Source organism: Trichoplusia ni, chromosome 14 (genome assembly GCF_003590095.1).
Source record: "Trichoplusia ni isolate ovarian cell line Hi5 chromosome 14, tn1, whole genome shotgun sequence".
NCBI classification, from domain to species: Eukaryota; Metazoa; Arthropoda; class Insecta; order Lepidoptera; family Noctuidae; genus Trichoplusia; species Trichoplusia ni.
Genome location: NC_039491.1, coordinates 3,605,049 through 3,619,548, shown reverse-complemented (window position 1 = coordinate 3,619,548; position 14,500 = coordinate 3,605,049). Strand labels below are relative to the sequence as shown.

The 14,500-nt window shown below is 38.0% G+C and overlaps 1 protein-coding gene across 1 annotated transcript; it reads right to left on the bottom strand.

The window, feature by feature from the left end:
• Positions 1-6,295: 6,295 nt before the first annotated feature.
• LOC113500810 lies at positions 6,296-8,898 on the bottom strand. The gene has a single exon (XM_026881708.1). It carries the CDS (start codon positions 8,774-8,776, stop codon positions 6,296-6,298), a length of 2,481 nt encoding a protein of 826 aa, XP_026737509.1. The 5' UTR covers positions 8,777-8,898.
• Positions 8,899-14,500: the final 5,602 nt, after the last annotated feature.

Below are 14,500 nucleotides of genomic sequence, written 5' to 3'. Positions count from 1 at the left end.
ACATTTTGTCGGTGTGCGACTTTTTTTTTAAGAAGTTCGTCTCCTTACAATACAAATATAGTTCAGATATCACTAGAAAAAAAACATTCACGTGTCACGTGTCTAGCGGGCTGATTATTTGTGCCTATTACCAATAGTAAGCATTTTACACAACACACAACTCAAATTAGATCTATCTCATTCATTTTGCGTGAGCCACATTCTACGGAAAATGTAGTACGGAAAGTTGGTCCTAAAGTACTTTCCTCGCAAGTACCAATAGTGGCAAGAAAGTATCTAACAGAGTTATTTGAATGCAGCAACAATGTTTACACGTGTGACATATTGGAATTCTCAAAAGGCTTCCTGCATCGTCGTCTTTTCAAATAAACTTGAAATCAGACTTCAATAAAACGTAGCTGACAAGCCACATCGGACAATATCTCTGAGATATTTCAAAGTGGAGGAAATACCGCCTAAGCCTGATTGTGCATCGGCATCATTCCGGTTCGGGATATCGTTATTTGAACTTTGGGTTTTGATACTTTCAATTTTTCACAAAAACGATAACTTATAAATCTTTTAATGATCAATTATAATTTTATTCTTAAACATTTTTGTGTGTTTTTCTTCTATAAGAGTAAACATATTTTACGGTGTGTTAATGCTCTAGTTAAACTAAAATAATTCTGTTCTTGTTATAATATCAATAATACTGAACTTTTTGATGGATCAAAAAAGTTTGCAACGCTTTTCTGATTTTCCGTACCTTAAATCCTCGGTCCGGATCCCTTTGCTGTACAGTGAACACCCGCCTTAGTCTGTTTCACAATTTTTCAGTCGACGTCGGCGTGAAATTGGTATCATCTATAGTGTGCTCTATCTTTTAGCTGACTGTGCAGTCAATACAGTAGAGCTACCGTTTATTGTAATATGCCAAATAACGTCCAATCACTATGTATAGTTCTTAGCTAGTTGTACTGTAATTATTTCATTTAATTCAAGCGTTTGACAAATAAATGCAGGCACAAGCCTTGAGCATTGATAGAAGGGGCCCAGCGTCGTGATCAATGCTCAAGGCTTGTGCCTGCATTTATTTGTCAAACGCTTGTCGTTATAAATAATGATGTAAAAATACTCGCCGATTTATATGGTATGCACAGCTCACGCATGTTTATCTAAACAGTGACCGTCTGAATTGATTCTAATGAAACCTAATGAGTGAGAGGTAAATATAAATTTAAAAATAAAACTTTTAAATGAAACGTAACGTGTTATCGTTTGCACAAGATTTGTCAGCGTGGTTTTTAAAGATTACCGTTTTGACACAAAAAGTACCTTCAACCAAGTCAATACACATAAAGTTGATACTTCTGCGTAATATTCATTGGCATGCAACCTGTATGCTCCGGACGCAATCCATAGTGCCTAGTTATTGTGGCGGACACAATCAGTCCCCATTGTGATAGAATTGATTCTTGCCGCTCCTGCAGCTTTTATTCTAGTAACAGGCTTGATTCTCTCTGTAGGATATTTCCGATACATTACTCACACGTAAGTATTCCTATTCCTAAAATGTTACAAATACTACAAACAAATCAGTACTAGCTTAGGAGCTTTATCCAAAAAGTACTTCATGACCTCCATTCTTAACTTCCATTTATCACTTCAGCACGTTCTTGATCCTGGTGTTTCCTAAGTTATGCCGTAATTAAGATATGTTCTGAGTTGTCATTGACATCTGGAACCCGTCCTTGACCACGAGCACGAATGTATTGGCCGTCTGTACGTCCAGCTATAGGTAACTGAATTTAATTGAGGATAACGGTGAACGTTATCTGAGGATAACGGTGAACGCTGAGATAAATAAACATTAATATGGATTTTTCGAACATCAAGCTCATCTCATATAACTGTAGATCACTTAAAAGATCTTTACAAGAAGTAGCCCATTTCTGCAATAGCCATCACATAATAGCGCTTCAGGAAACATGGCTGTTTCCACACGATCTTGGTTTGTTAAACACAATACACAAGCAATTTGGTAGCCATGGCATATCTGCCGTCAACACGGAGCAAGGAATGGTGCGAGGGAGGCCGTACGGCGGAGTAGCTCTCCTGTGGGATAGAAACATATTCCCGCGTGCTGATATTGTGCATTGTAATAACGATCGCATAGTTGCAGTAAAACTAGAGCGCGATGACCGGTGTATTCTTGTGTTTAGTGTATATATGCCTACCGACTGTGAAGACAATTTTCCGGTAATGGCACAGTGTCTAGCCAATATAAGTGCGGTGATTGAAAGTGTAGATGTTGAAAGTGTGTTTGTGTTAGGGGACTTTAACGCGCATCCAGACACGCGTTTCTACAAGGAACTAATGGACTATTGTTCTGAAGAGTTGTTAACTTGTATAGACTCTAAGCTACTAGATATAAGCACGTATACATATGTAAGTGATGGGTCGGGTTCACGTCGATGGCTCGATCACTGCCTTGTCTCTGCAGCGGCAGAAACATCGGTAAGTGACGTGTATGTTTTGTATGATGCGTTTCTATCAGATCATCTGCCATTAGTTATACAGGTAAAATTTAATAGTATTATTTGTAAAAGACTGATAGTAGATAGTGGGCCTGATTGCAATATTAAATATAAATGGGGTATTAGGAATAAGGAACAATGTGATAAATACTGTGAGATCTGTACTAAAAATTTAGAATTACTATATAGATGTGAGGAGTATAAGTTATCATGCCAGAGTAATACATTAACATGTAAAAATATAGACCATATAAGTATAATTGACAAGCTTTATTGTAGTATAATTAAGGTTTTACAAAACGCTGCGAAACGTACGTTCACATGTAAAGATAAAAGGAAACGTCATATAACTGGTTGGAATTACCACATTAGACAGTATCACGTTCAGGCTAGGGAAATGTTCTTGCAGTGGAATGCATATGGTAGGCCTCGTTCAGGATATTATTATGATCTAATGCGTAAAGCACGAAGAGAATTTAAATCCGTTCTAAAACATGTCCAAAATAATCAGGAGAAGATTAAAATGAATATATTAGCACAATATGCCTCATCTAAAAATTTTGCTGGGTTTTGGAAGGAAGTTAAAAAGCTTAACCCTAAAACCAGCGTACCGGTCAGTGTAGACGGTGAATCTGATTCGAGATCTATTGCTAATAACTTTAGTACGCATTTTAATATAAAACAGACTATATCTTATCCGGTATTATCTGTTACACAGTCAAGTTCCTGTACAAGTGAGGAGGAAGCCTTTCAGGTAACAGCTGAAGAAGCTGTTGAAGTTCTTAGGGCGATGAAACGAGGGAAATCCCCAGGGCACGATGGTTTAAGTATCGAACATTTATTACACGCGGGTAGATATACTGCTGACATCTTAGCTTTATTATTCAATCTTTGCTCTCAGCACCAGTACTTACCGGAAGAACTAATTCGTACTTTGGTTGTGCCTATAATTAAGAATAAAACTGGTGATGCTACCAACATGTCAAATTATAGGCCAATATCGCTGGCAACGGTTGTGGCCAAGGTGCTTGAACGTCTGCTGCACAAAAAGTTAAGTCCTGCACTTAACTTAAATCATGGGCAATTCGGCTTTCGTCAGGAAGTGTCAACGGACATGGCTATTTTCTCCCTGAAACAAGTTGTATCACAATACGTGGAACAGGATACAAGTGTCTACGCATGTTTTCTTGATTTAAGCCGTGCTTTTGATACAATTAGTCATAACCTGCTATGGGAGAAACTAGCTAAGTCTAATATCGATCCTGGTGTTGTTGGACTGATTGAATATTGGTATTGTAATCAGTCGAACAACGTCAGGTGGGGCTCTGCTAGGTCAGATAGCTATAAACTATCCTGTGGAGTTAGACAGGGTGGTTTGACCTCTCCGGACCTGTTTAATATTTATATGAACGATTTGATTGAGGAGCTGAGTGGGACGGCGGTGGGGCTCAGGCTTGGGAACAGATATGTCAACAACTTGAGCTACGCTGATGATATGGTCCTACTCAGCCCCTCAATTAAGGGCTTAAGGAAACTTATGGCGATTTGTGAGAACTATGCTAAAGATCATAACCTGGTGTATAACGCAAAGAAGACAGAATTGTTGATATTTAGGTCCGGAAGAGGTCCGGATACTGTCCCGCCAGTCTGGATAGGAGGCCAGCCAGTCAAGGTAGTAGAGAGTTTCAGGTACCTTGGACATATACTAACGTCTGACTTAAAAGATGATGCGGATATAGATAGACAACGCCGAGCATTATCAGTTGTGGGTAATATGATAGCAAGGAGATTTTTTAAAGCCAATACTGAGACAAAGGTGCATCTCTTCAGAACCTATTGTCAGAGCTTCTACACGTGCCAACTCTGGACGCGTTACACGAAGAGGTCTCTGGATGGTATTCGTGTCCAGTATAATAACATCTTTAGGCAGTTAATGGGCTTTACGCCGCATTGTAGCGCGTCGGGCATGTTTGCAGAAGCCAGATTGGACACTTTTAATGCCATCCAGAGAAAACGAATCGCTGGATTCATGTCGAGGGTTGGTTCGTGTAAGAATAGTATTATTAAAGAACTGTCTGAAAGACTGTTTACGACTGCAATGTACAACAAATGGTTACAGATTGCAGCGTAACAATACATGTAAAGATTAATAGTAAGAAAGTTCTTCTTTTTTATTTGTTTAGTTATTTTTGATTTTTGATTTTTTTTTTTTTTTGTTTTTTCTAGTTAGTTTGTAATATCTGTTTATTGGTTCTCTTTCTTTTTGTGTTCAATTTATGTCAAATATGGAATGTAAAATTCTGAAATAAAGATTTATTATTATTATCGGGAGTGTTTTCTTTTCTCAGCCCTTGGCTGGTTTAAACCACATTTACGGGTCAAGACCAAGTAAATGCGGCGTGTGGTGTTAAATGATAAGTTATTAACTATCGTCTAATGATAGGAACTTTCTCACTATGCGGCAGGTATTTAAAATAGCAGCTTTCTGTAGGGTAATATATAACGACTTTCTTAAATCTATTATTTTTAGGCTATTGTGGAGATGGTTTGGAATGACACCAGTACTGGAGAGCACTATAGGAACGACAAAGACTTTTTCTTGTCTCCATATTCGGGCGACCTCTTCTTTAAGCTCTGCGTACTTACTAATCTTTTCAGCTATTGTCTTCTGTAGGTTGTGAGTGTTGGGGACGGCTATATCTATAAGGTAGGTGGTTTTATTTACTTTATCCTGTAAAGTTATATCCGGTCTATTGTAGTGAATAGTTCTATCGGTAAGTATTGCTCTATCATAATAGAGCTTGTGTGTATTATTTTCCAGGACAGTTTGGGGTGTGTATTTATAATAAGGTAAGTTACTATTTTCTATTAATTTATATTTCAGAGCAAGCTGCTGGTGTATGATATTGACTACTTGGTTATGTCTGTGAGTGTAGTCTGTCTGGGTGAGAGATGTACATGCACCCGTTATGTGCTGAATGGTCTCCGGTTGAGATTGGCATTTACGGCATTTATCATTAACTATCGTTGGATCTTTAATAATGAACTTTCTATAATTTTTCGTATTAATAATCTGATCTTGAATCGCTAAAATAAATCCTTCAGTTTCGGGGAATAGACTACCTACTTTTAACCATTTATTAGAAGCTATTGTATCTACATGGGGTTGTTCAAGATCATGAGGGTGCCTGCCGTGTAATACCTTTCTCTTCCAGGTATCCATTTTTTGTGTCTGAGGATCGGAATTACAGATATTTAGGACGTCGTCGGTTTGATCGTTTAGATTCAGAGGAGAGTAACTGTCATCATTTTGGGCTATTGCTTTATGGATATCACTAGTTTCAGATTTTGTAAGGAAAAATGATTTTAATCTACTAATTTGCTTCTGCCATAGATGATGGATGTCAATTAGGCCTCTTCCGCCATCTTGTCTCTTGATGGTTAATCTTTCTATGGCAGATTTTGGATGTAAATTATTGTGTTTTGTAAGCGTGGTTCGTGTAGTTCTTTCTATTTGCTCTATATCTGTTTTAGACCATTTAATTACTCCGAATGAGTAAGTTAAAATTGGTATTGCATATGTGTTTATTGCTTTAATAAGATTTTTTCCTGCTAGATGACTTCTGCATAATGCATTTACTCTCCTTCTATATTCGGTATCCAATGTGTTTTTAATGGCTGTATGATCAAGACCTCTTAGTTGTTTATATCCTAAATACTTATATAAATCCGTAGGCTCCATGGCGGTTATACAATCGGCAGTGTTAACTAGATAGTCACCGGGTTTGATCTTGCCTCTTACAATATGTAGTGTTACACTTATCTAAACCAAACTGCATGTTAATATCTTTACTAAATAATGTTGTGGTATCTATTAATTTTTTCATATCTGTTTCAGATTTTGAATACAATTTAATGTCATCCATATAAATTAGATGTGAGATAACAACGTCATGTGTATCATGTCTGAGGCAATACCCAACCCGGCTTCGATGTAACATAGAGGACAAAGGGTTCAGCGCGAGACAGAACCATAGGGGACTCAAGGAGTCACCTTGGTAGATACCTTTCCGAATAGATATTTGCCTGCTAATAATGGTGTCGCGGTTATAATTTAATTGTAATGTAGTTTTCCATCGAGTCATTATACTGCTTAAGAATTCTATAAGTTTAAAGTTAATTCTATAGATCTGTAAAATTTTAATTAGCCAAGAGTGGGGAATACTGTCAAAAGCTTTCTGGTAATCTATATAAGTACAATGAAGATTCCTACTTTTTGTAGATGCATGTTTATGGATTACGGAGTCGATGATCAACTGTTCCTTACATCCCATATGGTTCCGCCTACACCCCTTTTGTTCCTCTGCTATAATATTGTGTTGTTCAATATGACTGTTAATTTTTAAAGTAATTACTGAAGTTAATATTTTATAAACTGTGGGAAGGCAAGTAATCGGTCTATATTGCGAAGGTTCTGCTGAGTGTTTACCTTTTGGTAGCATATATGTTACTCCTGTTGCTAAAAAATCCGGTATTATCTGTTTTCCTAATACTATATCTGTTAAATTCTTTGCTAAACTTCCGTGTATTGAAACTAATTTCTTATACCAATAGTTATGTATTTTGTCAACCCCTGGGGATTTCCAATTATGAAGCCTACTTGTAACATTTAAAACATCTGTTTCGGTAACCTCAGCAAAACTCATTTCTTCTATCGCAAGCCACTTAGCCTCCTCTTCATTAATCCACTCTGCGTTTTCGTTATACTGTACTTGCTCTTCCCATATTCTAGACCAAAATGTTTCCAGCGACTCTTTCGTTGGCAACTCGAGATTACTCTGAGAGATAGTCTCTGCTTGTGGTTTTAATAAATTTCTATAAAACATTTTTTCATTATTACTAAATACTATATTATCATTCTTACGCTGCTGTGCTTTTTTGTATCTCTTTAATCTATGGACTTTAAGCGCAAGTTTCTGTTTCAAAGTATCTAAAAATTCTTCCGGTTTCCTATTATTATCTTCATGTCTAGTATGTGTTATCCTACTTTTGAATATTGCTTCTACTCTTTTAATAACTTTCCTTGATCTATTATTATTAATAAACTGTGTTAGCCTACCACAATCTGCTCTCAGCTTCTCTATGTCCCTCTCTAATCTAACTTGCCACGCCGGTTTATTATGATGCTTTGATCTAGTATTTCCTAAGTAATCGGTGATTTTATAACCTAATTCTTCAGAAATTGCAAGAGCTGTGCAGTATATGATTGTATTTAAATCTATCAATTGAGTATCCTCCGAAATAATGTTACCTAATATATTATTGTTAAATACTGACACTAATTGCACAAGTTTGGGACTGTATTTAAGTTTAGGTAACCTTGGCCGGGACTCTGGATCCATTCCAGAGTAAAGTACTAGGGTTGTTCTAAACTTTTCTAGTATATTCGCAGTCCATGAGTCTGGTAATGGATCAGGTTCAGCCAAGGTATGTATATCGTTTTCTATAGTTATTGTTAAGGATTCTGTCTGTGTACCAATATCTGTTGCTAAATTATTTTGGGTTTGAGTGTTTATGAGGTGTTGACTAAACGGGTCGTGTGAAAAAACATTTACATCTTGATTTTGAACATCTGATAATGTATTAGCATTAGTATTTTCTTCTAATTGCGCTCGGACCTCTTCTTTAAGCCTATCTAACTCTACTTGGGGTATCAATTTATTTCTAACTATTGTTCTTCTTTGGTCTGAGATTCTCTGTTCAGATACGTTAATTTCCGGGTATTTTTGTGAGAAAAGTTCGTGAAGTAGCTTACGGTAAATGGTCATGTCTGTTTCTAATTTCGTTATGTAATAGTATGTACGCATGATAAAAAGGTTCACTTCTTTACTCCATCTCATGCGTACTCTAGGTTTGCCAGCCTTGGTGGACGCGGGCAAAAAGGTATTCACCTCCCGCGCAACATTCAAGGTAGGCGTAGGGATAGCTGTATTACTAATAGGTGAAGATGACAAAGAGGGTGTGTAAGATACTGTACTAGGGCTAAATGGTTCTATTGGACTATTTGTCCTGTCTGTCAGTCGGTCAATTTCGTCGAAGGGATCGGCTGTAGTATCCTTATCGGTGGGAGCCCGCCTGCTCAACTCCTCACCGCTGACGGTTCGCATGCTGAGACACCCAGCGTCAGCTCCAGGTGTGCCCCGGCGATCGCCCCCGGGCAGCGGTCCTATACGATTCCTCTTTGAACGAGTCTCCATGTTGAATGGGTTACCAGAGCCACGTTAGCCACGACAGTAATTTCTCATTCGCGTGTCCGCCCCCCACGTGATTAGATGGTCAATCAGGACGTGTGGCTGGATTTTAGGGGGCTTATTATTATTATTATTATGTATCTCTTTTCATTCACGGGTTAACTTCAAGAGAAGAGACCCGGTCCTTTTTAAAGGCGTGAACGGGGACACAGGTCCAACGCACAGAGGCCTTCTTGAGAACTTTAATATACAATGTGATGGGGCATCTACTAGGGATAATTCACCTCCGCTCTATGGGAGAACAGAGATGAAAAATCCAAAGTAGATGCAAAACTATTGCAATATGTATGTAAAACTAAATAGGGTATTATATAAATGAGACATGTTAAGTGGACCAGTTCCTTAAAATTATTCGGAGAACTATGGCACCTGCCTTTTTACACATGGTGATGCAAACAATTAGGCAGGCGGTGACTCGCCGCTCACTAGATGGGCCCCCTATAATACCGTCACGATTGACAGCAGGTGGGCAACACCAGTGCGAGCGGCTAGGGGTGTAGAGAGGTGCGACACCGATTTCACCATCGCGGGTCACGGACCCGGAGCGGGTTTCCTCGTTATTACGCCATTAGACACTTCCACCCCCGAGCATATAGCTCTAGCGACCCCTCTCTAGCCAGCCAGTTAAGGCAAGAAAGAGCTGGGAGTCCCCATAAAGAGTGACCCCCTGGGGCATTCAGGTTCCGTTGTGTCGCTACTCACAAACAGCTCGCCACAGGCTGCCCTGCGGATGTATGCTCCTACATAGACCTTCAGATACATTTTTTATTTATATCTCAAGGTTTGAAAAAGCATACTAATATGCCCTCTGGTCTTGCGTTATTCCCATGATGAGATAACGACTCGCCTCGAGGGGTTTATTATTATTATTATTATTATTTGTATCTCTTTATAGTCACGGGATCACTTCATGTGAAGAGACCCGGTCCTTTTTAAAGGCTTGCACGGGGACACAGGTCCAACATGTAGAGGCCTTGTTGAGAATTTTAATCTAATATGTGATGGGGTATCTACTAGGGATCATTCATCTCCGCTCTATGGGAGAACGAACATGAAGAATCCAAAGTAAATACAAAACTATTGCAAGGATGTGTGTATGAACAATTAGGCTATTATATTATGACTAGCTGTTGCCCGCGACTTCGTCTGCGGGGTTAGAAGATATAAGTTATGACTTTTTCTTCGCTCCTATTGGTCGCAGCGTGATGATATACATATAGCCTAAAACCTCCCTCGATTAATGGTATATTCAACACAAAAATATTTTTTCAATTTGAACCAGTAGTTTCTGAGATTAGCGCTTTCAAACAAACAATCAAACAAACAATTAGTATATACATAGTACATACATAGTATATACATAGTAATTAGTATATATATAGTACAATTAGTATATAGATGCCAACGATATCTTCGCTACGTTTCATCGATTTTTAATTTCTCGCGCGGAGATTTTAATATTACGATAACTCATTACCTATTAACATTTTTGGCGTAGTGTAAAAGGCAATTTTGTTCTACATTACATGCATAATATATCTAACTTATTTATTTGGATAAGGATTAATACTGTATTGTTAAAAAGAGGTTCGTAAATAATCCATAATTTTACTGTATTAAGAAAACACATAAAAATGGTTATTGTGGGTTATCCTTGGAAGATAGACATATACCACCGCGGACTTTTTTGTAGATCTATTAAAGAGGTACAAACCCGCCATACATTGTTTTGTTGTAACTCAAAAGGTTTTGGCAGCGTTCTCGATGAAAGCTCTCGAATGGCTTAATTTTTTCCGACACGTTTAACTAATATCGCTGTAATATCGTCAGTTTACACAAAACCTAAACTTATTATACACTAAAACCTTCCTCAAGAATTGCTCTATCTATCGTTGAAAACCGCATAAAAATCCGTTCAGTACTTTTCTAGTTTATCGCGAACAGACAGACAGACAGACGCGGCGGGGGACTTTGTTTTATAATATGTAAGGATAAGTTATGTGGACCAGTTAGTTGGATTTTCCAGAAAACTATGACACCTGTCTCTCTACACACGGTAATGTAAATAAATTGGCAGGCGGTGACTCGCCACTCACTAGATGGGCCCCCTATGATACCGTCACGATTGACAGCAGGTGGGCAACACCAGTGCGAGCGGCTAGGGGTGTAGAGAGGTGCGACACCGATTTCACCATCGCGGGTCACAGACCCGGAGTGGGTTTCCTCGTTATTACGCCATTAGACACTTCCACCCCCGAGCATATAGCTCTAGCGACCCCTCTCTAGCCAGCCAGTTAAGGCAAGAAAGAGCTGGGAGTCCCCGTAAAGAGTGACCCCCTGGGGCATTCAGGTTCCGTTGTGTCGCTACTCACAAACAGCTCGCCACAAGCTGCCCTGCGGATGTATGCTCCTACATATACCTTCAGACACATTTTTTATTTACATCTCAAGGTTTGAAAAAGCATACTAATGTACCCTCTGGTCATGCGTTATTCCCATGGAGAGAGAAAACGACTAGCCCCGAGGGGTTTATTATTATTATTATTAATTACTTAATAAACTTGGAAAATTAAAGCTGCTTATACTGGCCCTCAAGTACTAAAAGTTAAAGAGATATTTAAACTTTTTAACAATTTAGTTGTAGTATTACATCAGGGCTTTTTTTACACTTAAATATCCCGTTTTTTTTTCATTGTATGTAAGGTGCTGTCGTGTTGCATATTTTTCACATATATTAATATATAATACGTCACATCGGATGGAATTGACTTGGTTTGATTGGATCAAAAACCTTTAGGATTACAAGAAAATGACATATCTATGTACTTAACAAAAGGTATAAACATTTAATAAAGGTATAAAAGTCTTCTTTGATCATCAAATATCTAAACTATTTGTACCAGCTCCGACAAAAACTTACCTACGTCTTAAGTTCAGTGTAGTACTGCCTACCTATAAATGAAGAAATGACAATGATTAAACGATTGTAAATACTTATTGTACATGACAATAAATACGAGTATTTACAAGCCTAATAATCGTTCCCGTTATACAAACTTCTCTGAATTCCACGCATACAGGCTCAGAAAATGCCATTCGAAAGTTGTTAAAAGTTCTCGGTGAATAGTCGAATTTTATTAATGATGCTCTTTGAATTGGACTCCCGCAAAATGTTTTAAATTAAGCTTAACAAGCTTCGGGTCAGTTTGTCTCATCTCATTTTATAATAAAATGGTGTAATCCTCTGACAGTCCTCGTTATGCTACATAATAAGTACCTATATCATTTTCAACCATTTGTGCTACAAAAAGCATGCAGTTGCAAATTTTTAACAAGTTTCATTAACTTCAAAATTGGTTCAAGTTGTAAATAAAATAAATTTAGTTTATAACCAAATGATATGACAAGCTTTATTATATTCAATTTGAAAAAAATCACCCTTTACTTTATTAGATAATCTAGAAATTCCAATTCCACTGTGTCTTAGAAAACAACGTAGGCATTCAGTGTCCATTAACTAATATAAATATAGATAGCAAAAGTATTTCGCAAGATATTCAGAACAACTATTCATTCATTAAAATTCCGAAGCAAGTAAGCTCCGAACATAACTCTGCGTAATTCGAGGCTTCGGCTAAATATTCGAGAACAGCTGGTATCGAGGTGGGAGGCATTCGCGGGCCGAAGTTTTGTATTCCGATACATAGCCGTCCTCATTCTCATGTGTTTCCCAACTTTCATATCATTTCATAGTTTTACAGAAACTTTCGAACGATAACTGTCTAGATTTTTTCGTAGGATTTTTTTATTTGATACCTATTATCTTATCTGTGCGTGCAAATAAAAAAAAGACATCACAGTAAATATTTCTAGCTTTAGCAATACAAGACGGGTGTAAATAAAGTCTAAGCTGGCCACTGAATTGCATAAACCGCTGTAAATCGACTCCCTGTCTAGCTCTGGCGCAGTCTGTGAGCAACTAGTTTCCGGTGCTGAAATATTTAGTATACTGCATATGAGAGAGGATTTTAAACAAAACCTAAACTTTCAACATTCTGAACAAGATTTCTTTCGTTGGAAATCAAGGAATGCAGTTTTTAAAACCTAATGGAACTGAAACTGAAAAATCCTAATGGAACATGCGCGCACGTCACCAAAGAGTTCATGAATAATTTAGAGTAGGCTTCCATCAAAGCGAAAACTAGTTCGTCATACGGTCGTTACATGCATTCGAATAAAACCTCTTTGGCTCTAAATATCTTTGCATCTAAGCTTAGAATCCAAATTTATTGGGAAAACGTTTTGAATATTTTGAGACATGTAGAACATTGCAGTTCCTTCGTTAGCATATTTACCTACTAGCTAGAGCCTCTACTTCGGGCTAGTTAAACAACACATGGTAATTACCAACGATTCTGTCAAGCGTGGTGATTATGTCAATTACCACATCACTGCCGCCATGTTTAATCTATGCTGAACAGTGGACGTTCAGAGATCTGAACTAACGGCTAATTTCTAACAACAAGGAACGTCAACAGCACAAACAGCAATTTACAAAACTAACATGTCACTTGTCAGGTAGCGAATAAAGCTTCTAATGCCTAGACTCAGTTGATATAACATCTGGTGCTGAAGCAAAGCGGGCGTGTCAAAAACCACTTATACCGAACAATGTATTCGTATTTCCCGTGACGTGAGCGTCGCCATTAGCATGTTTGTTGTGTATAATAACTCTGACATTCCTGACGAGGCTTTTTGCGTCAGACAAGTTAATATACTACCGAGGTTGCAGTTCATGCGGAAACTTATAGGCAGTGGGAGGTTATCATGGTACTTCCATATTGTTCCACATTCGAAAACTTGTTTTTGAAATAATAATATTGCGTAAACTGTCCCCTGCTTCGCTCTGTTTTTTTTTTTTGCGGCATAGAAACGTTTAAGTTGTATTCGGAACGCTTGTATTTTCACAAAATTTGGTAGTAAAATCAGTTACCTTTGGTAAAATATGTATGAGATTTATAATACTTAACAGGACTTAGTCCCAATTAAGTCACGGCCAACCAAGACCATCTAGGCGCTTATGGAAATGTAATTCTATACTTAGCAGTCGGTAGGAGCCTTAATTACATTGAACTTCAGGTAAAAATAATGTTGATTAAGATTTAATGCTTATCGGGTTCAGCTATTCTTAGAAGGATTGTTGAAATGTGGCCTTAAACGTTTACACCCCTTCTTCCCACTACACAATCAAATAGGAAAAACCCCTTCACTTAACTATTATACTCACTAATAGTCTATACTTGTGTAGGTAAACCATTAATCGCCCCTGAGACCCTGAAGATATATATTATTACAACGAATTACTCCGCAGGGATGTAAATAGACAACATCGGGTCGGCAGTCGGCTGATTGTTCCCAAAAGCAACTTAGTAGATAACTCACTCGTTTTGGACCTTAAAAGTTTCCAAATAAACTTGTTAGAGACCTTAATAAAATAATTAGACTAATAAAACATTTAAAAGGTTTTTTTATCTAGCCCACTGTGTCTCACTGCTGGGCAAAGGCCTCCCGAAATCCTTTCACGATTCTCTGTCCTGGGCCTCATGGAACCAGCCCGTGCGGTAAGCGTTAAGATCGTCCCTTCCTATGCCTCCCACGTCGACGCCGTCC